This window comes from Perognathus longimembris, chromosome 9 (genome assembly GCF_023159225.1).
Source record: "Perognathus longimembris pacificus isolate PPM17 chromosome 9, ASM2315922v1, whole genome shotgun sequence".
Taxonomy (NCBI): Eukaryota; Metazoa; Chordata; class Mammalia; order Rodentia; family Heteromyidae; genus Perognathus; species Perognathus longimembris.
The window spans coordinates 28,279,888-28,302,544 of record NC_063169.1 but is presented as its reverse complement, the minus strand read 5'-3'; the positions used below and the strand labels follow the sequence as shown (position 1 = coordinate 28,302,544).

The 22,657-nt window shown below is 36.9% G+C and overlaps 1 protein-coding gene across 3 annotated transcripts in view; it reads left to right on the top strand.

The window, feature by feature from the left end:
• Positions 1–22,657, top strand: part of Znf292 (zinc finger protein 292) — a 74,895-nt gene that overhangs the window by 43,304 nt on the left and 8,934 nt on the right. For all 3 annotated transcript variants that reach the window (XM_048353872.1, XM_048353874.1, XM_048353873.1), the window contains 3 exons: positions 10,187–10,389; positions 16,130–16,266; positions 19,240–19,381. In XM_048353872.1, the coding sequence (XP_048209829.1) occupies positions 10,187–10,389; positions 16,130–16,266; positions 19,240–19,381 (482 nt within the window). The remainder of the gene's footprint in view (positions 1–10,186; positions 10,390–16,129; positions 16,267–19,239; positions 19,382–22,657) is intronic.

Genomic DNA, 22,657 nt, shown 5'->3' with positions numbered 1-22,657 from the left:
TTCCAAGCAAGCCTAGACGGGAAAGGCCATGAGACTCTTATCTCCAATTAACCACCAAAAGGAGCTGTGGCTCAAATGTAGAGTGATAGCCTTGAATAAAAAGCTCAGGGATAACACCCAGATCCTGAGTTCAAGCCCCAGGAACAGTGCGCACGCCCACACACACAGACACAGATAATGTGCTCTTTTTTACTTGTTTGTGCCTAACTTTGTCTTTACTTATTTATTTATTTTTAATTTTTTTGCCAGTCCTGGGCTTGGACTCAGGGCCTGAGCACTGTCCCTGGCTCCTTTTTGCTCAAGGCTAGCACTCTGCCACTTGACCCACAGCGCTACTTCTGGCACTTATGGTGCTGGGGAGTTGAACCCAGGGCTTCATGTATATGAGGCAAGCACTCTTGCCACTAGGCCATATTCTTAGCCCCACATTGTCTGTATTGATTGACACCTGTCACTACTAGTCTCTTGGTTGCTTTATTTCTTGATCTTCACCTGATCTAGCCACTAATGTAATTTGGATTATGTAGCCAGATGTTAAGCAGATGGGTTGAATATAGTCCAGTTGTAATAGAACTCATGATGCAACTGGGAAACTAGTATGATTTGAGTTTGCCGCCATATTCTTTTCTTAGTCTTCTGTTACTCAGAGTGCTACTTTGATGAATAATCATAGACCACAAATGTATTTTGTCTGTCATGGGGCTTGAACTCAGGGCAGGGGTGCTTTCCCTGACCTCTTTTGCTCAAGACTAGCACTCAACATTTTGAGCCATAGCTTCTTCCCAACAAATGTATTTTTGGTACTTTAAGATTCTCTCTTTGTGTTGTAAAGTTCTGGAGATTTTGACAAATATGTAGAGTAATATATCCAGACACCTGTACAATACTAGGATTTGTTTTACTGTGTAGAACAATACTAGTTGTCTTATCTATTTAGCCTACTTCCAAACACCTGACCATCTTTTCACTGTTTCTATAGTTTTACCTTTTCTATACTATTATATAATTATCTTTACATTCTAGTCTCTTCTATTTAACAATATTCTAATATTCCTCCATGCTTTTATCTGGCTTACTTTGTTTATCTATAGATCAATTAAAGGGCATCTTGATTGTTACCATTTTTGATAATTTGGATAAAGCCACTACAAGTTTTGGTATATGGGTTTTTGTGTGGATAGACTTTTTCATATTCTTTGGGTAAATACTTAGGAGAACGTTGCACTATATGAGAAAACTGTATTTGACTTTGTAACTGAGACTTGCAGAGTCTCAAGGACTTCTAAAGGATTTAGGGTGCTGGGAATGTGGCCTAGTGGCAAGAGCGCTTACCTCGTATACATGAAGCCCTGGGTTCAATTCCCTAGCATCACATATATAGAAAACGGCCAGAAGTGGCGCTGTGGCTCAAGTGGCAGAGTGCTAACCTTGAGCAAAAAGAAGCTAGGGACAGTGCTCAGGCCCTGAGTTCAAGCCCCAGGACTGGCAAAAAAAGGATTTAGGTATTCTTGTCAGCATTGAATTGTAACTCCATTTCTCCAGACTTTCACTTGCAGTTGGTATTTTATTTTTAGTCTTTTAGCTATTCTAATAGGCATATATGGTATCAAATTACTGTTTTAATTTGCATTTCAATAGTGACAAATGATATTGAAGATCTTTTCATAGGCATATTTGTCATCTGTATTATCTATGATTATCTGGTCATATTTTGTACTTTAACTTTTGGCTTGTTTTTTAACAGTGACCATATAAATTCCATACTTTAATAAAAGTCCAACTTCTCACCATTTTTCTCACTTTAAAAAATTTTTTATTGGGCTGGGGATATGGCCTAGTGGCAAAAGTGCCTGCCTCATATACATGAGGCCCTGGGTTTGATTCCCCAGCACCACATATACAGAAAATGGCCAGAAGTGGCGCTGTGGCTCAAGTGGCAGAGTGCTAGCCTTGAGCAAAAAGAAGCCAGGACAGTGCTCAGGCCCTGAATCCAAGCCCCAGGACTGGCCAAAAAGAAAAAAATTTTTTATTGTCAAAGTGATGTACAGAGGGGTTAAAGTTACATTTATTAGGTAGTGAGTACATTTCTTGTCCAACTTGTTACCCCTTCCCTCATTTTCCTATTACCTTCCCTCCTCCCCCACCCCTCCAGTTGTACAGTTAGTTTACAACATATTGTCTTGTAAGTATTGCTGTTTCATTGGTTGCCTTTTACCCTTGTTTCACCATTTTAATATTCCCCTTCCCTTCTCTAATTCAGACAGACATGTATAAAATACCCAGAGTACCAGAATCAAATACAGTAACAACAGGGGCTAAATCATAGGGAAGATGGACAGAAGAAAAAAGAAATAATTTCACATAGTACATTGGAAATAACATCAACAATAAACCACTTGTTTCCATATTTTAGAGAGTCTTTCTCTTAGCATCATATGATCATATGTACATAGCTATTGTTTCTCACTTTTTAAAATGATTTGCTTAATCTAAAAATCTAATCACAGAATTCATCATACAGATTTTTCTTTTGTGTTGTTGATGTTTTATAGTTTTGCATTTTATATTTAAGTCTATAAAAGTCTGATTTTTGTTTTATAAATCTGTTTAGCTCTTAGTCACTTTTTTTCATAAACAACTGTGTCTTTTTAAAATACAATTTCTACATACTTACCCAGGATTGCATCTATTCTTTGTTGAGATTTTCTAGTATACTAATTTAGCTTCATTATGAAAATAACACTTTTCTGTCTGTTTCCACTTACTCTGTGGTTGTTTTTTATTTGTTTTGTTGGGGTTTTTTTTGGTGCCGGTCCACGGGCTTGAACTCAGCTTCAACACTGTCCTTGAGCTTTTGTATTCAAGACTAGCACTCTACTGTTTTGAGCCACAGCATGACTTACCATTTTTTGGTAGTTAATTGGAGCTAAGAATCTTCTGGGCTTTCCTGCCCAAGTTGGCTTCACACTGTAATACTCAGATCTCAGCTAGGATCACAGACCTGAGCTACCAGCACCTGGCTGGTTCTACATTTTTAACTTTAAAACTCACCAAGACCATCCTAAGATAATTTTCCTTTCTTCTCTTCTACTATAAATATATGTATTTATGCAATAAATATATACATTAATTGATTAAATATATTTCTAAATAAAAATGTATATATAAAGAAATATTTTTTTCCTGTTTCCTAAGTGGATACTACTTTTACTGGTTTTAATATTGTAAGCATTTTTGTTGAGCTAGAGTCTAACTTTTGGGTTTTAGCTTTACTAATACTTTCCATATGTTAGGACCAGGTCTCTGACACTGTATACTTTGCTCTAGGCTTTAAACCTGTTTTATGTTTTCTTGTATATATTAGGGGGTTTGTTGGGTCCTGTTGTTTGTTTTGTTTATGTTTGGTACTGGGATTTGAATTCAGCTTTAGCTATCTAGATAGTGCTTCCATCTCATTGTTGCATGAAATATGAAAATATAAATATCTCTTTGATCTCTGCTTTGTGAGCATATACTCAGAAATTAAACAGGTGGGTCATATAGTGGGCAGTACTGTTTTTAAGTAATATTTTTTAGGGGGAGCATTTGGACTGATACTCTTCTTCCCTTGCACTTTCTAGGTAGGTCCTCTACCACTTGTTAAACATTTTCTTTTCTCTTTTTTTTACCTTTTTATTTTGATGTCAGTCCTGGTTCTTGAGCTCAGAATTGTCCCTGAGCTTTTTTGTTGAAAGCTGTGCTCCAACACTTGAGCCACAGATCTGCTTCCAGCTTTTCAGTTGTTAAGTGGAGATGAGAGTATCATAGACTTTATGGCCTAGGCTGGCTTCAAACATGATTCTCAGATCTCAGCCTCCTGAATAGCTAGGATTAGAGGTGTGAACCACCAGCACTGTGCCAGATTGCCTTAGTTTTTGATATTTTCTTTACTTCTTGGCCGGTTGTACATCATCGTTTGAGAGATACCTGTATGAGTACATAGCCCTTTGGGTTTGTGTGTATGTGCTGATTTGGTGGCCTGAACTCAGGACCTTGAGCTTTCACTTGTCTTTTTCATTCAAGGCTGGTGCTCTACCACTTAAGCCATACTTCTCTTTCCAGCCTTTTGCTGGTTGTTTGTTTTGTTTTGTTTTCGTTGCTGGTCCTGGGGCATGGACTCAGGGCCTGAGCACTGTCCCTGGCTTATTTTTGCTCAAGGCCTCTTGAGCCACAGCTCCACTTCCGGCTTTTTCCTATATATGTAGTGCTGAGGAATCGAACCCAGGGTTTCATGTATGTGAGGCGAGCACTTTACCACTAGGCCATATATATTCCCGGCCCTTGCTGGCTGTTTGGAAATAAGTTTCACAAACTTTTTGTCTGGTCTAGCTTTAAACTGTGGTCCACAGATCTCAGGCATGAGCTAAGTCAAGAGCTACCAGTTTCTGGCAACATAGGCCAGCCTCCCCCCCTTTATTTATTTCTTTTAGTGCTGTAAGAGTTCTCAATGTATTCTGGAGCGGGATTTGCAAATATTTTATCCAACTAGTTGTCTTTTTACTCTATTGTTAGTGTTATTTTTCTGTACAAAATTTTAAGTTTGGTACAGTCTCACTGTATCCTTCACTTGCCTTTGGTATCATTGCCAAGAAATTATGGTTAAGCCTAATAAAAAATTTCTAAATGTTTTTATGTTTGGAGTATTAAGGTTAGGTCTTTAATCCATTTTGAGCTAGTTTTTGTATATTGTGCATGATAAAAGTTCAACTTCATTCTTTCACATTGTGGATATGCAGATTCTCCAGCACTGTTTGTTGAAGAGATTCTCTTTTCTCCATTGAGTTGTGTTAGCATCATTTTTAAATATCATTTCACCAAATATAGTAGGATTTGTTTCTTTCTTTATTCTATTCCTGGTTTATGTATTTTTTTGTTAGTATCACATTGTTTTGATTACCTTAAAGTTAGGAACATGATTTCTAGCCAGAACGTATGGTACCTCCCAGTTGGTAGATCTCCTCGCATTATTTTACCTGGTTTTGGTTCCTAAAATTCAGAATTTTAGCATGAGGTTTTCTGGCTTTATGAAAACTGCCATGATATTTGATAGAGATTGGGTTAAACCTATAGATTTCTTAACATTATTCTTTGAATCCAATTATTTGTGTCATCTTATTTTCTTTCAGTAATGTTTTAATAGTCCTCAGTGTGCTAACTTTCTACCTCCTTTTTTAGTTTTTTTTTATTATTATTTTGAGACTGTTGTAAATGGTTGGTTTCTTATTATCTTTCTGGGGTTTTTTATTGTAAGCATAGAACAAATGATTTTGTGTTTGGGTTTCTAGGTCCTTTAAAAATATTTTTTATTGGTATTATAAAGATGATGTACAGAGGGTTACAGTTATATAAGTCAGGTAAAGACTACATTTCTTTTTGAACAATGCCACCCCTTCCCTTGTTCTTTCCCAATTTTCCTCTCCCATCCCCACCTACAAGTTGTATACTTCATTTTCAACAGTGTCTAATGAGTACCACTGCTGTATTTGTTCAGTTCCTCGATTCTTCAACCTTAAAATTTAGTAGTTGTTCCCCCCACCCCCCCCAGTCCTGGGCCTTGAACTCAGGGCCTGAGCACTGTCCCTTCTTTTTTGCTCAAGGCTAGCACTCTGCCACTTGAGCCGCAGCACCACTTCTGGCCATTTTCTGTATATGTGGTGCTGAGGAATTGAACCCAGAGCTTCATGTATACGAGTCAAGCACTCTTGCCACTAGACCATATTCCCAGCCCCCGTAGTTTTTCAAAGTTGAACTAAAATTTTTTTTAAGCTCCTAACACCATTTTACTCAAAGAGATGCTTTACTTCTTTGGAATGCATCATATTTCTTTCTCTTACCTAATTACTAAATTACTTCTAAGAGAAAATACCTTTTTTTAAAAAATCTTTTGAAGGCAAGGGAAAGCCACTGAAAGTTGTTTTGTTTTGTTTTAAAGAGGAAAAACAATGAAGTATATGCATTAAAACCTGAACTCTTAAATATCTTGGTTCACTTAGAGGAGAAGTGGTAAGAGTGATACAAAATAGAAGCAGACCTGCAAGATGATCTGATTGGTGATTTGCACAGGGAGTAGGGCTGTAGTGGTGGAGAGTGGAAGTAGAGAAATAGTGGATGGAACTGAGTAGAGTGGCACAACTAGCTAATAGACTGGATGTATAGGTAATGTATCCATTATAGTCTATATACAAACTATTTCTGAAGCCAGCTCTTAAATCTCTGGCCTATGCTAGCTGAATAGATGGAGTTGTTTTGGTGACACATTGTTGTATAGAGATTTTTATATACTGATTTGAGTTGATTGAGAAGCTGTGAGAAAGAGATTATGTAAATACCATTGTATGCACACTGTAGACTCAGAAAATAAATTGGCCCTACTCTAGAGGAATCTGAGAAACCAGGAGAGATGTGTTATATAATACTCAAAAAAAATACACACTTAGATTTATGCTGTCATGGAAAAGGCAACTTAACATTACAGTGCATTTAATTCTTATTAATGTGGGTACTAATTTTCTTGTTTAATATTATAATTGATATTTTATAAGAAGAAGGCTTTTTTTTTTTTACTTTGTTAAATTGGCTCAATGTCATGCATCTACCTTGATTTTATTTACTTAGTTTAGTTTGTCTTGAGGCATGAACTCTGGACCTGAGCGCTATCCCTTTTGCTTTGGCTTAAACTTAAGGCTGGCTTTGAACCATAATCCTCAGATCTCAGCCTCCTGAGTAGGTAGGATTACACCTGGTGGGAGCTACTAGCATCCAGTACGTTGACATTTCTTTTTTTTTTTAATGTCTGGCAAGCACTAAAGCAGGTATTATTTGTTGGCAGTTTCTATAAGGAAAATCATGTTGTTGTTGGAGAGAGTAATGAAAGATATAGCAGTGGAAAAAAAGAGAATGAGTGCATTTGAGTATATTCTTCCTTTGAATCATGAGGTTCAGAATATGTAATTATTTTCCTTAAAAGAGTAATACTACTTCACAGTTGTCATTATTTTTAAAAACCACTGTTTTGATTAGAAGAAAACAAAGTAGTGACATGGAAGAATTTTTCCTGGTCCTGAACTATATAAAAGTAGAGGTAAGAAGAACCATTATTACCTCTAGTCCTGATTTTGTCATTTGATGGTTTTATAATTCTAGGAAGCCACTTTTCTACTGTGATCCTCAGTTTACTCATCGGCCAAATGACAGAGCTGCACAGAATGATCCTCCTGCCCTTCTGCCCTTTTGCTCTGTATTTAAAAAAAAAATTTTATTGTCAAACTGATGTACAGAGAGGTTACAGTTTCATACGTTAGGCATTGGATACATTTCTTGTACTCTTTGTTACCTCCTCCCTCATTCCCCTCTCCCCCCTCCCCCTTTCTCTGTATTTTTAAAAATCCATTTTACCCAAGTTTTGCAGTGGTCTCCATCATTAGAAACAAGCACATCTAGCTTTAAATGTCTTTAATAAATGTTCTTTTCATAAGCTGCTTTAGCACAAATTATTTTGCGTCGTTTCCATTGTAACTTGCACGATGTTTTTTTTTTTTTTTGGCCAGTCCTGAGGCTGGACTCTGGGCCTGAGCACTGTCCCTGGCTTCTTTTTTGCTCAAGGCTAGCACTCTGCCACTTGAGCCACAGCACCACTTCTGGCCATTTTCTGTATATGTGGTGCTGGGGAATCGAACCCAGGGCCTCATGTATATGAGGCAGGCACTCTTGCCACTAGGCCATATCCCCAGCCCTGCACGATGTTTTTTAAGACTATTCTTTTTATGTTTTTAAGTAGTTGTGCAAATGAGTTATCATTCAACAAATCATAAGCACAATGCATTTTGATAGATGCTTTTTTGAGAATTTTTAAGGGATGATTTGCAATCAATCTCTTAAGGACAGTTATTTTAGTTAGATACTTGACATCTTTTCTGCCATGATCTTTCAAATACTGTTGATTACGAGTTTTTGTGACTATATCCCTGGAGGTTTCTTTTGAGATAGTTGCATTAGGAAACTGAGGTTGTTAGTGGTAGTGTTGTTGTTGTTGTTGTTTTTAATGTCAATTACTTATAGCCAGGATAGCCTCATATGAACTTTCTTTTTCATAAATCTTTAATTTAAAATCCTTAGAATTTCCTTTGATATTGAACTTGATATGTAAAAATATTTCCAACATAATGACTTGACCAAGAGGTTCTTTACATGGTGTTTGTGCTTTTGTTTTTAATGTCATTTATCATAGTAAGATAGTCACAGGCACAAAACTCATGTATTTAGTTTGTATTCATTCTGTATACTTTTTGTTTGATTTAATGTAAAGAATAAGTAGTAGGTGTAGAAGTCTAGAAAAGGATGAAATCTGGGATCCTGTGTTACCTCGCTAATATGTTTATGATTTTAATACTAAGCCATGGCCATATAGACAAATCTTGTAGAACAGAGTGTAGTTAAATGTAAAAACAAAGGAGCACAGGATGAAGAAAGAACATCACTCATTTTCCATCTTTTAATTCACCAAGTATTTACTTAAATCTTCTAGTATATTAACAAGTAGAGAAAATAATGGGGTTCATGTACAAAGCATTTTAAATTTAATTGCTGAGTTTTCCAAAGGTTTCACCAAATGTTTTAAAGTGATTTCCATTGTAATAAAGGAAACTTTGAGGGGGAAAAACTTAAATTTGAGCTTGCTAAGATTTAAACTCTCCTTTATAAGTACAAAATATTAACCTTTATTTGTAGATGACCAAAAGAGAATAAGAAATCCACAGATTTGAAGAAAATAGAAATGTCTTATGCATAAGTGTGTTTAGACATATATTGAAGTTCATCAATTGATGAACTTTTCTTTAAAAAATAACTTGAGTCCACAGAAGTTTTAAGGGGTTTGTTCTTAAACATTTTCCCTTCTAACTTTTCTCTTCCTTCACTCCCTGCCCTCCATGCCCTCCTTTCCCCTCTCCCTCCCTCCTTCCCCCCTCTCTCCTCCCCTCTCTCCCTCCCTCTCTCTCCTCTCTCTCTTATGCTTAAGTGTGTTTAGACATATATTGAAGTTCATCAGTTGATGAACTTTTCTTTAAAAAATAACTTGAATCCACAGAAATTTTAAGGGGTTTGTTCTTAAACATTTTCCCTTCTAACTTTTCTCTCCCTCCTTCACTCCCTGCCCTCTCTCCCCCCTCCCCCTCTCTCTCCCTCTCTCCTTCTCTCCCCCTCTCTCCATCTCTCCCTCTCTCCCTCCCCCTCTCTCCCTCTCTCCTAGGTAAAATTATTTTAATGCAGTTTTTTAAAGTTGGCAAACTAGCTGGGTGCCAGTGGTGCATGCCTGTAATCCTGGTTACTCAAGAGTCTGAGATCTTGAGGGTCATGGTTCAAAGCCAGCCCTGGCAGAAAAGTTTATAAGAATCTTATTTCTAATTAAGGACAAAAAAAAAAGCCAGAAGTGGAGCTGTTACTCAAGTGGTACAATGCTAGCCTTGAGCAATAAAGCTCAGTGACAGTGCTTAGGCCCTAAGTTTAAACTCCAGACCAAAACAGCACGCACGCGCGCGCGCGCACACACACACACACAAACACACACACACAAAAAAAAACTAGACATAATGGTACATGCCTACAGTCCCAGTACTCAGTAGGCTGAGGCAGGAGGCTTGTCAGCCAAAGGCTAGACTAGCTCCGTAGAGAGTACAAGGCCAGCTTTGAAACCCTATCTCAATTTATTTTTTATTTATTTTATTTTTATTATTATTTTTTTTTTTTTTGCCAGTCCTGGGCTTGGATTCAGGGCCTGAGCACTGTCCCTGCCTTCTTTTTGCTCAAGGCTAGCACTCTGCCACTTGAGCCACAGTGCCATTTCTGGCCGTTTTCTATATATGTGGTGCTGGGGAATCGAACTCAGGGCTTCATGTATGCAAGGCAAGCACCCTTGCCACTAGGCCATATTCCCAGCCCCCTATCTCAAAATTTTGAAAGAAAGAAAAGCAATATAAAAAGATGGCAATGAAAATCTCAAGTATTATGTGATAGCCTTAGTTGTAATAGTAGCGAATAGGAAAAGTGAGTTTTAGTTCCTATGTTTAAAATTTTTTTTCTGTTTGAATATGTGAATTGCAAGTGAATTACTACCAAGTGTTAATAATCTATTATGTCTTGTTTTTTAAAGTGAATGAATTTTTAGCTTTTGAGGGTCCCATCTTGTTGGATATGAGGATTAAACATCTAATCAAAACAAATCAGTTAAGTCAAGCAACTGCTCTAGCAAAGCTGTGTTCTGACCATCCAGAGATTGGTACAAAAGGTAGTTTTAAACAAACTTACCTTGTCTGTCTTTGCACATCATCACCAAATGAAAAGCTAATTGAAGAGGTGAGTATACTTTTTGTTAGTAATTAATTTTTAAAGTAGAAAAACTAATTTTTAGTTATATTAGAATGCTTGACTTTTCTTTGTAAATAGTTAAGGGACTATTGTCAATCAGCTTGTTTTAATATACTCATGGGTAGGGTCAACTTCATTCTAAGCAGCTATCAGAATTATAAGAAAATTATTTTCATTTACCCTCTATCTTGAATAATATGGATCTTTTAATTGGCTTGACTAAAATGAGGGGAAGATGGTGGTAGCTTAACAGTTCAGTAAAATATTTATTTGGGGAAGAGTTTGGGCAATATCTTTATTTTTATTTGACTTCAGATACTTGCAAATCTTTCGAACTGGCTAATTTAAATAACAAAAAGTGTTCCTAGAAGGAAATCATGCAGATTCTCTCTAAATATGTAGACTGTATAGGAATAGCTACCTTTTTATATAATATGTATTAAGTGTAAATATCCTATGTGCAAATCTGTAGAATGTAAGTTTCTTTGTGAGTCATTAGCCTATCATTACGTATAATTTGGCATAAACTTTATAGTCCTTGGCATAGTATTTATGTGTGTTTTATGACTTCAAAATTCTGAAAGTAGAATCATGATCTAAATGAGAATTTTACATTTCAGAGACTCAGCTTCAAAATGAAGCTAGAGACAAGGAAGGAGTATTTAAAGACAATGTGTAACAATTTAAGAAATTTAGTTAACCTTAGTAGTACGTTGACCAGTATTTGTTGAACACTGAATGTATAAAAATATTTGTATCTTACCAGGCTCTGGTGGTTTATGCCTATAATAGTAGCTACTGGGGAGGCTGAGATCTGAGGATCATGGATTAAAACCAGCCTGGGCAGGAAAGTCTGGTTGACTCCTGAATTAACCACCAGAAAGTGTGGTTCAAGTGGTAGAATATTAGCCTTGAGCTAAAGTGCTCAGGGATATCACCCAGGCCCTGAATTCATGCCCCAAACAGCAAAAATAAATAAATAAATTTAAATCTATCTTTATATGTTGTTTCTAGAGCAGTAGAGCAAGGAAAGCAAAGGAGTTGTAGAATATACTTAAGGATATGTTAAGAGAAAGATGAAAGGCTGAGATAGAAGATAAAAATGACAAGCCAGGAACAACATCTCATAACTGCAATCCCAGCTATACAAGAAGGTAGTGATCAGGAAGATCAAGGCCAGCTCAGACTAAAAGTTCACAAGGACCTCATCTGAACCAGTAAAAAGCTGGGACTCTGGTGCAGCCTGTCATCCTAGCTAATGAAACTAGTGTAGAGAGGAGGTTCACAGATCCTATTTGAAAAATTGCTAGGCAAAAAGGGACAGGGGTGTAGCTTAAGTGGTTAACTTGTAACCTAGTTAGCACAAGAACCTGAATTCAAATCCAAGTCCCACTAAAAAAATTACAAAGAAAATTTGTGATCCCCTTGAGTAGACAGATTAAAATTAGAAATCAGAAAAAAAAAAACTCATTACCCACATGAAGTTAGAGATCGTGAGTATATGATGGTTGTGTGCTTCTCCTTGAGACAGTGAGGGAAGAGGTAGTAGCTTAGACCAAGGCAATAAATGAGCATGTCAGATATGGTGAGAATATTAGGATGGTGATTACAGGCCATTTCTAGGCTGGATGAAGTAGAATCACATGTTTTAGCCTAAGGCATTTTTCCATTAGTTTGGACATTAGCCAGTCTACAGGGGTTTTTCTCCCTTTCTTTTTTCACAAGTAATAACTAGACAATCGACAATGCTGTGTAACATTTCTTGAATTAGCCTTTGAAATGTATGTAACTTAAGTACACAGTATGTGCTTTTTAGGTAGTGGAGTATTAAAGGTGAATAAGGCTAGGCCCTGTCTCAGAGAAGCATACTTTCTAGTGGAAAGTCATCTTAACATAGGATTTAATAGCTTGAAGTTGGAGAGATGAATTTGTAATCTCATAAACATCTATTCCTGTGACTTAGATGAGGCTCAAGTGATACTAAGCACCTGCTTAGCATTGGTACCTGCCCCCCCAAAAAAGGAAAAAAAAATCCATTATTTCTAGATCACAAAGGTTTGAAGTATGCTTTATATGTGAGGAAATAAACATGAGTAATTATATATACAAAAATGTGCATTTTTAAACAGAGTAAGCTAGCACCTGTGACTCACCTCTTTAATACTAGCTGCTTGAGAACAAAGATTGGGAGGCTCACATTTTAAAACTAGACCTAGCAAAAAGGTTGTGAGATCCTCATCTGCCCCAATACCTGGTACAGTGTGATACATATCTGTGTAGATATTTGAAATCAGTAGAATTGTGGTTCTAGACCATCCAAGGCAAAAATTTCACAAGACCCCACCTCAACAGAAAAATGTTAACCATGGTGACATAAACCTCTCATTCTACCTGTGCAGGAAGTAAAAACAGGATCAGGTCCAAGCTGACTTGTACCACACATTAAGAGGGAACAGGGTAGGTAGAGGAGGGATGGGTCAAAAGGGGTGACATTGACAAGATACATTGTATGCATAAACTGCTTTATTAACTAAATAAAAAACTGTAGTATAAAGGAGAGGACATGGCTCAACTGGTAGACAATCTACCTAGAAAACATGAAAGCCCTGAGTTTAAACCCGTAGTACTACCAAAAGTGATGGGGCCTAAAGAGGATAATTTCATTGAGGAAAGAAAATCTTTCTTCATAAATAATGCAAATATTTTTTACCATGTGAACATTAATGGGATTAACTTAGGTTTTAAAAGAAACAAATATGGTTGAATTAAAAATCAGTCTTTGAAGAAATAGGTTTTATTTATCTATGTATTTACACTTATGCATGTGGTATTCTGGAATAAGTAAAGACTGTGAAGCTAAGCCTGAATTGATATCTTGACATTAACACCAAGTGTTTGTGGCTTAACTTATTCTTTAAAAAAAAAAAAAGTATGTAAATATGGGCACCCCTAAATCACAAAGTCTAAAGTCTGAAATGCTCCAAAACCTATTATGTTGAAGGAGATAACACCACAAGCAGAAAATTCTACACCTTATATCATGTGACAGGTCACAATCAAAACCTAGATAAAATGATATGAAACAAAAATTTCATGTGTAAATGTGGGTCCCTACCTACAAATATCTAACGTAAAAAAATACAATGTCTGAAATATTTCTTGTCACAAGCATTTGGGTTAAAGACACTTACTGTAAAGTAATGTTTACCCAGTAAGCTCTTGTGTAGATATGAGTACTTTCTTTGAAGAAGCTGGGCACTAATAGATGCTATTATTACTGTTACTTATATCATATGAAAATGCTAAAAACCAGGTTGTGCTACAGCCAGTGGCTCACACCTGCTACTCAGGAGGCTGAAATATGAGGCTACAAGTTCAAAGCCAGCCACAGCAGGAAAGTCCTGTGAAATTCCTACCTCTAAGTAGCCACCAAAAAGTTGAAAGTGGATATAGAGAGCCAGCCTTGAGCAAAAATGCCAAGTGGAGGGCTGGGGATATAGCCTAGTGGCAAGAGTGCCTGCCTCGGATACACGAGGCCCTAGGTTCGATTCCCCAGCACCACATATACAGAAAACGGCCAGAAGCGGCGCTATGGCTCAAGTGGCAGAGTGCTAGCCTTGAGCGGGAAGAAGCCAGGGACAGTGCTCAGGCCCTGAGTCCAAGGCCCAGGACTGGCCAAAAAAAAAAAAAAAAAAAAAAATGCCAAGTGGAGAACTTGAGGCCCTGGGTTCAAATCCCAGTACCCACACCAAAAAACAACTGAAAACAGTTTGATTTACTATCGTTTGTGTGAGTATGTCAGAGTAATTGTTTAAAACTAGAACAACATTTATAAAAGATATGATGAAATGAGATTGGGTCTTTGATGTCAGTCACATGTAATTTTACTCAAGGCTCCAACACTTAACTGTTGTAAATTGTGCGGCAACACCTTTGAATGTAATATTTATATACAAAATGAGAATGACAATACCTGCATAGTGATATTGAATTACTGATTGATAATTATGATTGAATGATAATATACATAAAATGTTTGATAAGGTATCTAAATATAGGTATGAAGAATGTTATAAATGCAGATTCTTCAGTCATTTATATTTAAACGAAATAGAGGAGTTTATAGATAAAAATGGTTAGTTATAGGTTGTTTATAGGTAGAAAGTGTTAGAGGAATTGAAATGTGGAAAAGCATTGCCATGGGGCTTTTTTTTTTTTTTACTAGGGGATGTGTTTGTTCTGTGACTGTCTGGGGCTTGAACTCAGGGCCTGAGCACTACCCTGAGCTTTTGCTCAAAAGTAGCACTCAACCTCTTGTGCTGCTGCCCCATTTCTGGCTTTTTTGGTGGTTAATTGGAAATAAGAGTCTGCTGGACTTTCCTGCCTGGGCTGGCTTTGAATTAGAGCCCTCAGATCTCAGCCTCCTAAGTAGCTAGGACTACAGGTGTGAGCCACTAGGCTCAATCTCTGTTTCTGAGAGTGTTTCACCACCTAGGCCTTAGCCTCGGCCACCTTAGTGCTGAGAATACAGATGTGAACAACCATACTCAGCTTAGATTTTAGTCTTTATTCTTCTGCTAACTGTGCTTTCTTAAATCATTGATATTAATTACACAGTTCAAACCTTTGTTTAGTATTTTTAATGTTTTCTAGTCCAATTTCATATATATGATAGAGCCTCTGAATCTATTAGCACACCACACTTACTGTCATTATCAAAGATAAGCCTTAAGATTACCTGCATCATCTATTTGCATAAACACTTGTTCAGTCCCAAACACTTGACATTTTATACCTATGCAAACTTTTGCTTACCCAGTATTTGATGAGGAGAGAAAGATGACCAACTAGGAGAGATCCAGTCAGTTCTGTGGTACATGGGTGTTAATGGTCTGTGTTCCATCTTCATTCCTCCTTTTTGCCATATGTCATTGTGCTGTGTGGTAAGTAGTCTTTGTATTCTGGGGAACACAAAATGATTTGTTAACTTGAAATGTTTATCACATCACTTATAACAAATGGTTGTAAAGATGATAAGGAAATTTACACAGTACATCACTGAAATGAGGTGTAATAAGTACTACCTTAAAAAAAGTAATAAGTGTAGTATATCATTAAATGAAGCAGGTTGCCTTCATCTAGGTTATACGAACATATTCATGAATATTGAAAAGCTTTGAAATTGAGTGCATTTATATGAAAAGCAGCATAGTGGAAGAGTTATAGAAAACTGAAGTGAGCTTATTTTTAAAGTGATACAGCTACATAAAATGTTTATTTCCTCCAACAGATAGCTTATTAGTCTATCCATTATAACACTCACCTATCGGTTGATTTCCAATATTTAAATCAGGTCAAAGGGAGAAAAATACTGCAATTTTCCTTGTTTAGTGTCAAGAATCTCATTTAATGGGTAACAAGTGCTTATAAGTAACATGAGTTATTTAGTGAACTTCTGTAAATTCTCAGGGTTGGTTTCCCTATTTATTTGTCTGTCATGTCATGCTTAATATATTTTACTGGCTATGAAGAAAGATTATCTCTTAAAATTATAACCTAGTCTTTGTCTCAGTAATGACCAATTGTAACTTGGTAGTAGGAGAGTTAATGGCATTTTATTGATGAAATCATTCATAAATATAATGAAAAATTGAAACTATGACTACGGAATACTCTAATATTTAAAATGTGCCCTTTTATGGCACATTTCTGTGTCCTTTTTCTTTAGATTTCAGAAGTTGACTGCAAAGATGCACTAGAAATGATCTGTAACTTAGAATCTGAAGGTGATGAGAAAAGTGCTCTTGTTTTGTGTACTGCATTTTTATCACGTCAGCTCCAGCAAGGAGATATGTACTGTGCTTGGTGAGTTCATTCTCTTTTTCCAGGGACAGTTGGTTAAATAGCAATACAAAATTGGTCTTGAGAATCAGATAGTTTAGAAATACTTTTTAAAATCTTTTTAAACCTCACCAAGAGACAAATCATGTTTTCAGATATTATGTGCTATAAAAACTATCAAGTAGTTCATATTTTGGGCTTAAAACTCTTTTCTGTTGGCCACACAATCCCTTAGCAAGTAAACCAGTAATGCTAGCTTGTCAACAAAACTTTAAATGTTGAAGTTATCTCATGTCACCCTAGAACTTTTCAGCTTTGTAAGCAGCTGTGATTCAATATGTGTATTTTTTCTTCTGCATATTATACACTTCTAGTTGGTTAACTTACATTTGGAAATCTAGTTCATTTTCTAACAGTGAGAAATTATTGTACTTTGCTAGCTTCTTTTTTTTTCTTTTTTTTTTTTTTTAATTTTTTTTTTTTGGCCAGTCCTGGGCTTTGGTCTTAGGGCCTGAGCACTGTCCCTGGCTTCCTTTTTGCTCAAGGCTAGCACTCTGCCACTTGAGCCACAGCGCCATTTCTGGCCATTTTCTGTATATGTGGTGCTGGGGAATCGAACCCAGGGCCTCATGTATACGAGGCAAGCTCTCTTGCCACTAGGCCATATCCCCAGCCCCTTTGCTAGCTTCTTAAGTGGTCTCCTTCAGTTCACACTTTCTTGTATGATAAATTTCCAACAGTCAAAATTTGTTATATATAATGTTTAGGAGACCACAACTAAAGTTGACTTCTATTAATTTAGAGAACTTTTAGGCTATTTTGTCTTAGATTAATTAATGTTAATTTATATGGTCAGCCAACAGCATTATTAATCTTTAAAGTTACAACAATTATGATGATGCAATAGAAAAGTGGGCTTATAACAGTCTGACACTTAAAATGCTTGTCAAGTGATATGTGACATACAAAAAAAATATAGGGCAGGTCAGTAAAGGTTGTGTAATCAAAGGAATTAAAACAAGGTTTGCTGAGCAGTTGATTTATGTTATGAAGGAAAAAATACAAAGGCACTATAGAGTAGATTGATTTAAAAGGTAAATATAAAAATTATGGATCATTTGTTAATGAAAAGTAGACTTTGTAGATGTAATAGTATGAAAACAAGCACTAAGAAATTAATGTGCTCTATTGGTTTAAAAACACATTAAGGTCTGAATTGTAGGAAATAAGCAAAAGCAATCTACTATGGACTCTTTAAATAGAAGGTGGACATATACATTAATGTGTATGAAGCATTTTATTGGAGAAGTGATAGTGAGGCTTTTATGGGAAAGGAAGTTAGCCATATAGAGCTGAGAAAAATACCAGTCAATGACTACTATTACTAGGAAGTTATAAAGTCCTCTTTATACATGTGGCATGAAGTGAGAGAAATACCAAAGCTTCGTTCCCAGGATAGTAAAAAGGCAAAACTCAGTGGTAACCATGCTGTAAATTAAAAAGATGGTGAATTGAGATGGAGAGCAGTCATCTTTTCATATACTGTCACACGTTGCTTGACAACATGACACATTTTGAGAAACATTAGAGGCAGTTTTGTCATTAGACAAAGACTGTGGAATGTAGTGAAAGCAAGAGGCTGTGATGGCATGCCATCACAGGTTGTGTGGTCCTTTAGGGCCATCCTCTTGCCTGACTCCCATGACTGGAAACATAGAGGCATGACTGTGGATTCCAGGTTTCAGAAAAGATCAAATGGAAAAGGCTTACAAAGAACTAGAAAGGTGAAAGGAGTTGACTTGAGAAACAGATTTTGAAAGTCCTCAAGTAGGTTAAAATCTAGAAAATGAGCAGAAGTAAAAGCAAGAAATTTAGTTATAAAGGCCTATAAATCAAAGATGTACTTGATGAAAATACTGAAGCAAGGAAGATGATTTTTTTTTGAAAATTAACTATAGGATACATGAGAAATAACAAATAGGACACTAAAAATGAGACAGATTTATTACCCTTGTCATATTGTGTTCTATGAAAAACTACATCATTTAAATAAATTTTAAAGTTAATTTTGTTTTCACAATTTATTTAAGCAGGCAGTGGTGGCTCACACTTGTAATTCTATCTACTTGAGAGACTGAAATCAGGAGGATTTGGGTTTATAGCCAGCCAGGCAAACACCTTGTAACACCCAGATGGCTCAGTAGCATGTGTCAGTTATCTTAGCTGTATGAGAGGCTGAGATTGAGCCCAGGCAGAAAAGTCTTAGGAAATTCCTATCTCAACAGAAGCTGAGCATGGTGACATGTACCTGTCATCCCAGTTATGGTGGAAAGGGAAACTAGGTGGATCACAGTCCAGTCACATGCATGGCAGTGAGTTTCTTATCTCAAAAGTAATGAGTAGAAGAAGAGCTGGAGGCACACCTCCTAGCAAACCCAAGATTGGGGCAAACCCCAACTGTCCTCACTTTTAAAAAAGATTATTTTACTATTGTAACACAGATTTGTCTCTTCTATGTTCTGTGTCGACCATGATTCCTTTCTGCATCAAAAATAGTGTTATTGGTTGTTTTTAATTTAAAAGACAAATGAATGAGTTTTGTTTCTATATGATGGTAGGATTGAAGCAGGGTCTCACATACACTAGACAATGCTGTACTACTGAGCAATACCCCCACTAGCCCTAGAAAAGTGCTTTTAAAAAATCATTTTTCACTTCTAGATACTTATGTGCACTTGCACATGCATGTTCACAAATCAGAGTTACTATTCTATAACTTGTGCAAATGTTAAATGATTTTTTAATAAAAGATAAGTGCTGCTCTGGGACTGAAAAAATATTGATCAATAAAATATTTGTTCTTTCGAAAGTCAGAACGTTATCTTGCATTCCACATGTATCATTGGAAACCAAACCAGTTTTCAAATAGTTATAAGACTGGCATATTATTACATTATTGCTCCAACTTATCTCTTAACCTTGTTGTTTTTTTTTAAGGGAACTCACTCTTTTTTGGAGTAAGTTACAACAAAGGGTAGAACCATCAATACAAGTGTACCTAGAGAGGTGTCGTCAACTTTCTTTGTTAACAAAGACTGTATATCACATTTTCTTCCTGATTAAAGTTATTAATTCAGAGGTAAGAATAAACATGGTATCTTTTCTTATTTTAAAATTAACAAAAATTATTATTTCAATACTACTTACTTCAAGTGATTTAAAAAATAAAAATTGCTTAAGACAATGATTTTCTTATTAATCCTGTGATACATTTGATCCAGAAGAACAATGCAATTGGAAAGGAAGGGCTTGCTCTTACCTTGTAGGAAAGTAGTACACAAAATAATGGGAATATTTGTTCTTCATTTTGTTACTAGGTGTTTTATTACTTTGGGAATTTGACTACTAAGAATTTTAAAAAGTATAAAGAGAAATGTAAAATTAAATTTCCTTGCTAGCAGTATGGCAGATTATGTAGTCTAAAAACCCCTGTACTTGCCAGGTGCTGGTGGCTCATGCCTGTAATGCTAGCTATTCAGGAGTCCGAGATCTGAGGATTCTGGTTCGAAACCAACTTGGGCATGAAAGTTTGTGAGACTCTTTTCTCCAGTTAACTACCACAAAAAGAAAAGGAAAGCCAGAAGAGGCGCTGTGGCTCAAGAGGTAGAGTGCCAGTCTTGAGCAAAAAAGCTCAGGAACAGTGCCTAGGCCCGGAGTTGAAGCTTCAGGATTGGCACAAAAAGAAAAAACAAAACCTGTACTACCAAACAGCCACAAATACTTGTGAGATAAAACTTAAGTATCTTATTTTTGCAGCTGAGATCACAGGAGTATTAGGGAAATCTGTAGGTTTTCCTTGATAAAGATGAACCTAAAAACTAGAGCAGAAAACAAACTAAGAGTGCTCAGTCTTGCCTAGCCTGATGGGGACTAGAACAGTAACTAACTAGCTCAGGTTGTAATAGTCACATAGGGATAGGACATAGCTATGTGAAGATTAGAGATAAGATCTCGGGCCCTCTCATGTGAAGAACTAGACCTGAGCCCTTACCATCCTTTCCCTCACCCTTCCCACACTATGTATACACATGTGTGACGAGGCATGTAACAGGTGAGAATGGTTGGCTATAAAAATTGTATAGCTCAGATCTATCTGAAAGTAGATTAAAATAACCACGGAGGTTTATGTGAAAGCTGTACGTAGCCAGTTGGTTCCACCTGTTTTCCATTTGTCCTTTTTCGTGTGTGTGTGTGTGTGTGTGTGCACGTGCACGCATATATGTGTGTACACATACACACACCTATCCTAGAGCTTGAACTCAGGGCCTAGGTACTGTCTCTGAGCTTTTGTGCTCAAAGCTACTGCTCTACCACTTGAGCTACAACTCCATTTCTGGCTTTTGGTTAATTGGAAATAAGAGTCTCAGTCTCAGGCTGGTTTTGAACTTCAATCCTCAGATCTCGGCCTCCTAATAGTTTGGATTTACAGTCATTAGCTATCGGCTTCTGGCTCTTTAAAATAGGCTTACTGCCAGGCACCAGTAGCTCACACTGTAATCCTAGCTACTCCAGATGCTAGAAAGAAAGGGTCATGATTCAAAGCCAGAGTGGACAGAAAAAGTCCACAAGACTCCACCTCCAAAATAGTCATCAAAAAGCTGGGCTGTAGACGTGGGCTCAAGTGGTAGAGTGCCAGTAGATCAAGAAAGCCAAGCAAAGCTGGGTGTTGGTGGCTCATGCTTGTAATCCTAGCTACTCAAGAGGCTGAGACCTGAGGACCACAGTTCAAAGGCTAGGGCAGAAAAGTCCCCATAAGACACTTATCTCAGATTAACCACTCAAAAACTGGAAGTGGTGCTGTGGGGCTCAAGCGAAGTGGGAAAGTGCTAGCCTTAAGCACAAAGAGGCTCAGGGACAGCACCTAGGCCCTGAGTTCAAGCCCCACGGCTGACAAAAAAATAAAAAGCCAAGCAAGAATGAGGCCCTGATTTCAAACCCCAAAGTAGTAATAACAGTAAAATAATCATTAGATAATAATTATCCATTCTATTTTTCCTAATCTTTGTGTCCTTACATTTTCTGAAAGTTAAGTCCTAGTAGGCAAATGTCTTAATACTTGAGCCGTGCCTATAGCCCTTTTCCTTTAGTTATTTTTCACGTCTGTCTTTTCCCTGGGGCCAGGCTTGGACTGCACTATCATCTTCCTATCTCTGCCTCCCATTTAGTTGGGATTTCGGGCCTGAACCTATGAAAAACGTAGGAGTTGTTAATCTTTGAAAAGGGTCTCACTAACATTTTTGCTCCAAGTGGCCTTAGACTGCAATTCTTCTTGTCTTCACCCCCCAAGTAGCTAAGACTGTAGCACTGAGACACTGAGTTTGGCCTTCTCAATTTTTTTTTTACAAGCATATCTAAGCTATATGCTACTTTTTTATTGTAATACTTTATTTCTTTTTTGGCCTATGAATACAAAACCTCAGTTTTCTGTACTTTTTAAAGTGTGTGTGTTTGATGCTGCTGGGGCTTAAACTCGGGGCCTAGACACTGTCCCAGAGCTTTTTTGCTCAAGCCCTGTACTCTACCTCTTGAGTTACAGCTCCCTTTCAGCTTTTGGGAGTAATTGTGAATGTTCCCCAGACTTTCCTCAGATCTCAGCCTCTGACCATTTCTTTTTTAAAATTCTCTATCACAAATAATCTAGTTCATGAATGTGGCCACATCCTGTGGCTGGCTGGTTTCTTGTAGAATGTTCCCATTTATCCTTTAAAACCCATTTGATCTCTTTATTCCATGCATCTTTCTAGTGACTCTTACCTTCATAATTGCTAGCTAATAAACAATAGTTACAGATGTCAGTTAAGAAAAAAACGAACCCTGCTTTCTTCATTCTTAAGCAAGCTTAGCCATAAAGTAGATTCTTTTAACACTAGGATCCTCCCCCTCCTTCACACACACACTCTCTCTCTCTCTCTCTCTCTCTCTCTCTCTCTCTCTCTCTCTCTCTCTCTCTCTCTCTCTCTCTCTCTCAATAAACAATTGACTTTGCTACTCTAGAAATTTTTCCATTACTAACAAGTTGGAAAATCTAAGGGCTTTCTCAGTTTTCTTACTAAGAGCATTACATTTTGGAAGGATTGCAAGGAAGTGAGCTTAATGATAAAGGTGACTTTTATTGATCTTTTAGTCATGTGTGAGACATTAAATTCTTACTAGGTAGTGTGTGTATACATTTGATCTCACTTAAAGCCAGCAATGTTACAAAATTTAAGTGCTATTTTGACATAAAAGGAATTCTTCATACCTAGGTCTTTTTCTTAGCTTCCAGTGCTTATGTTTGTGTCTGCTGTACTGTGAAGTTTATTTTATACACAACCACACACCAGAATATGCTTCAGTGCTTTAGAAAGAGCATCTT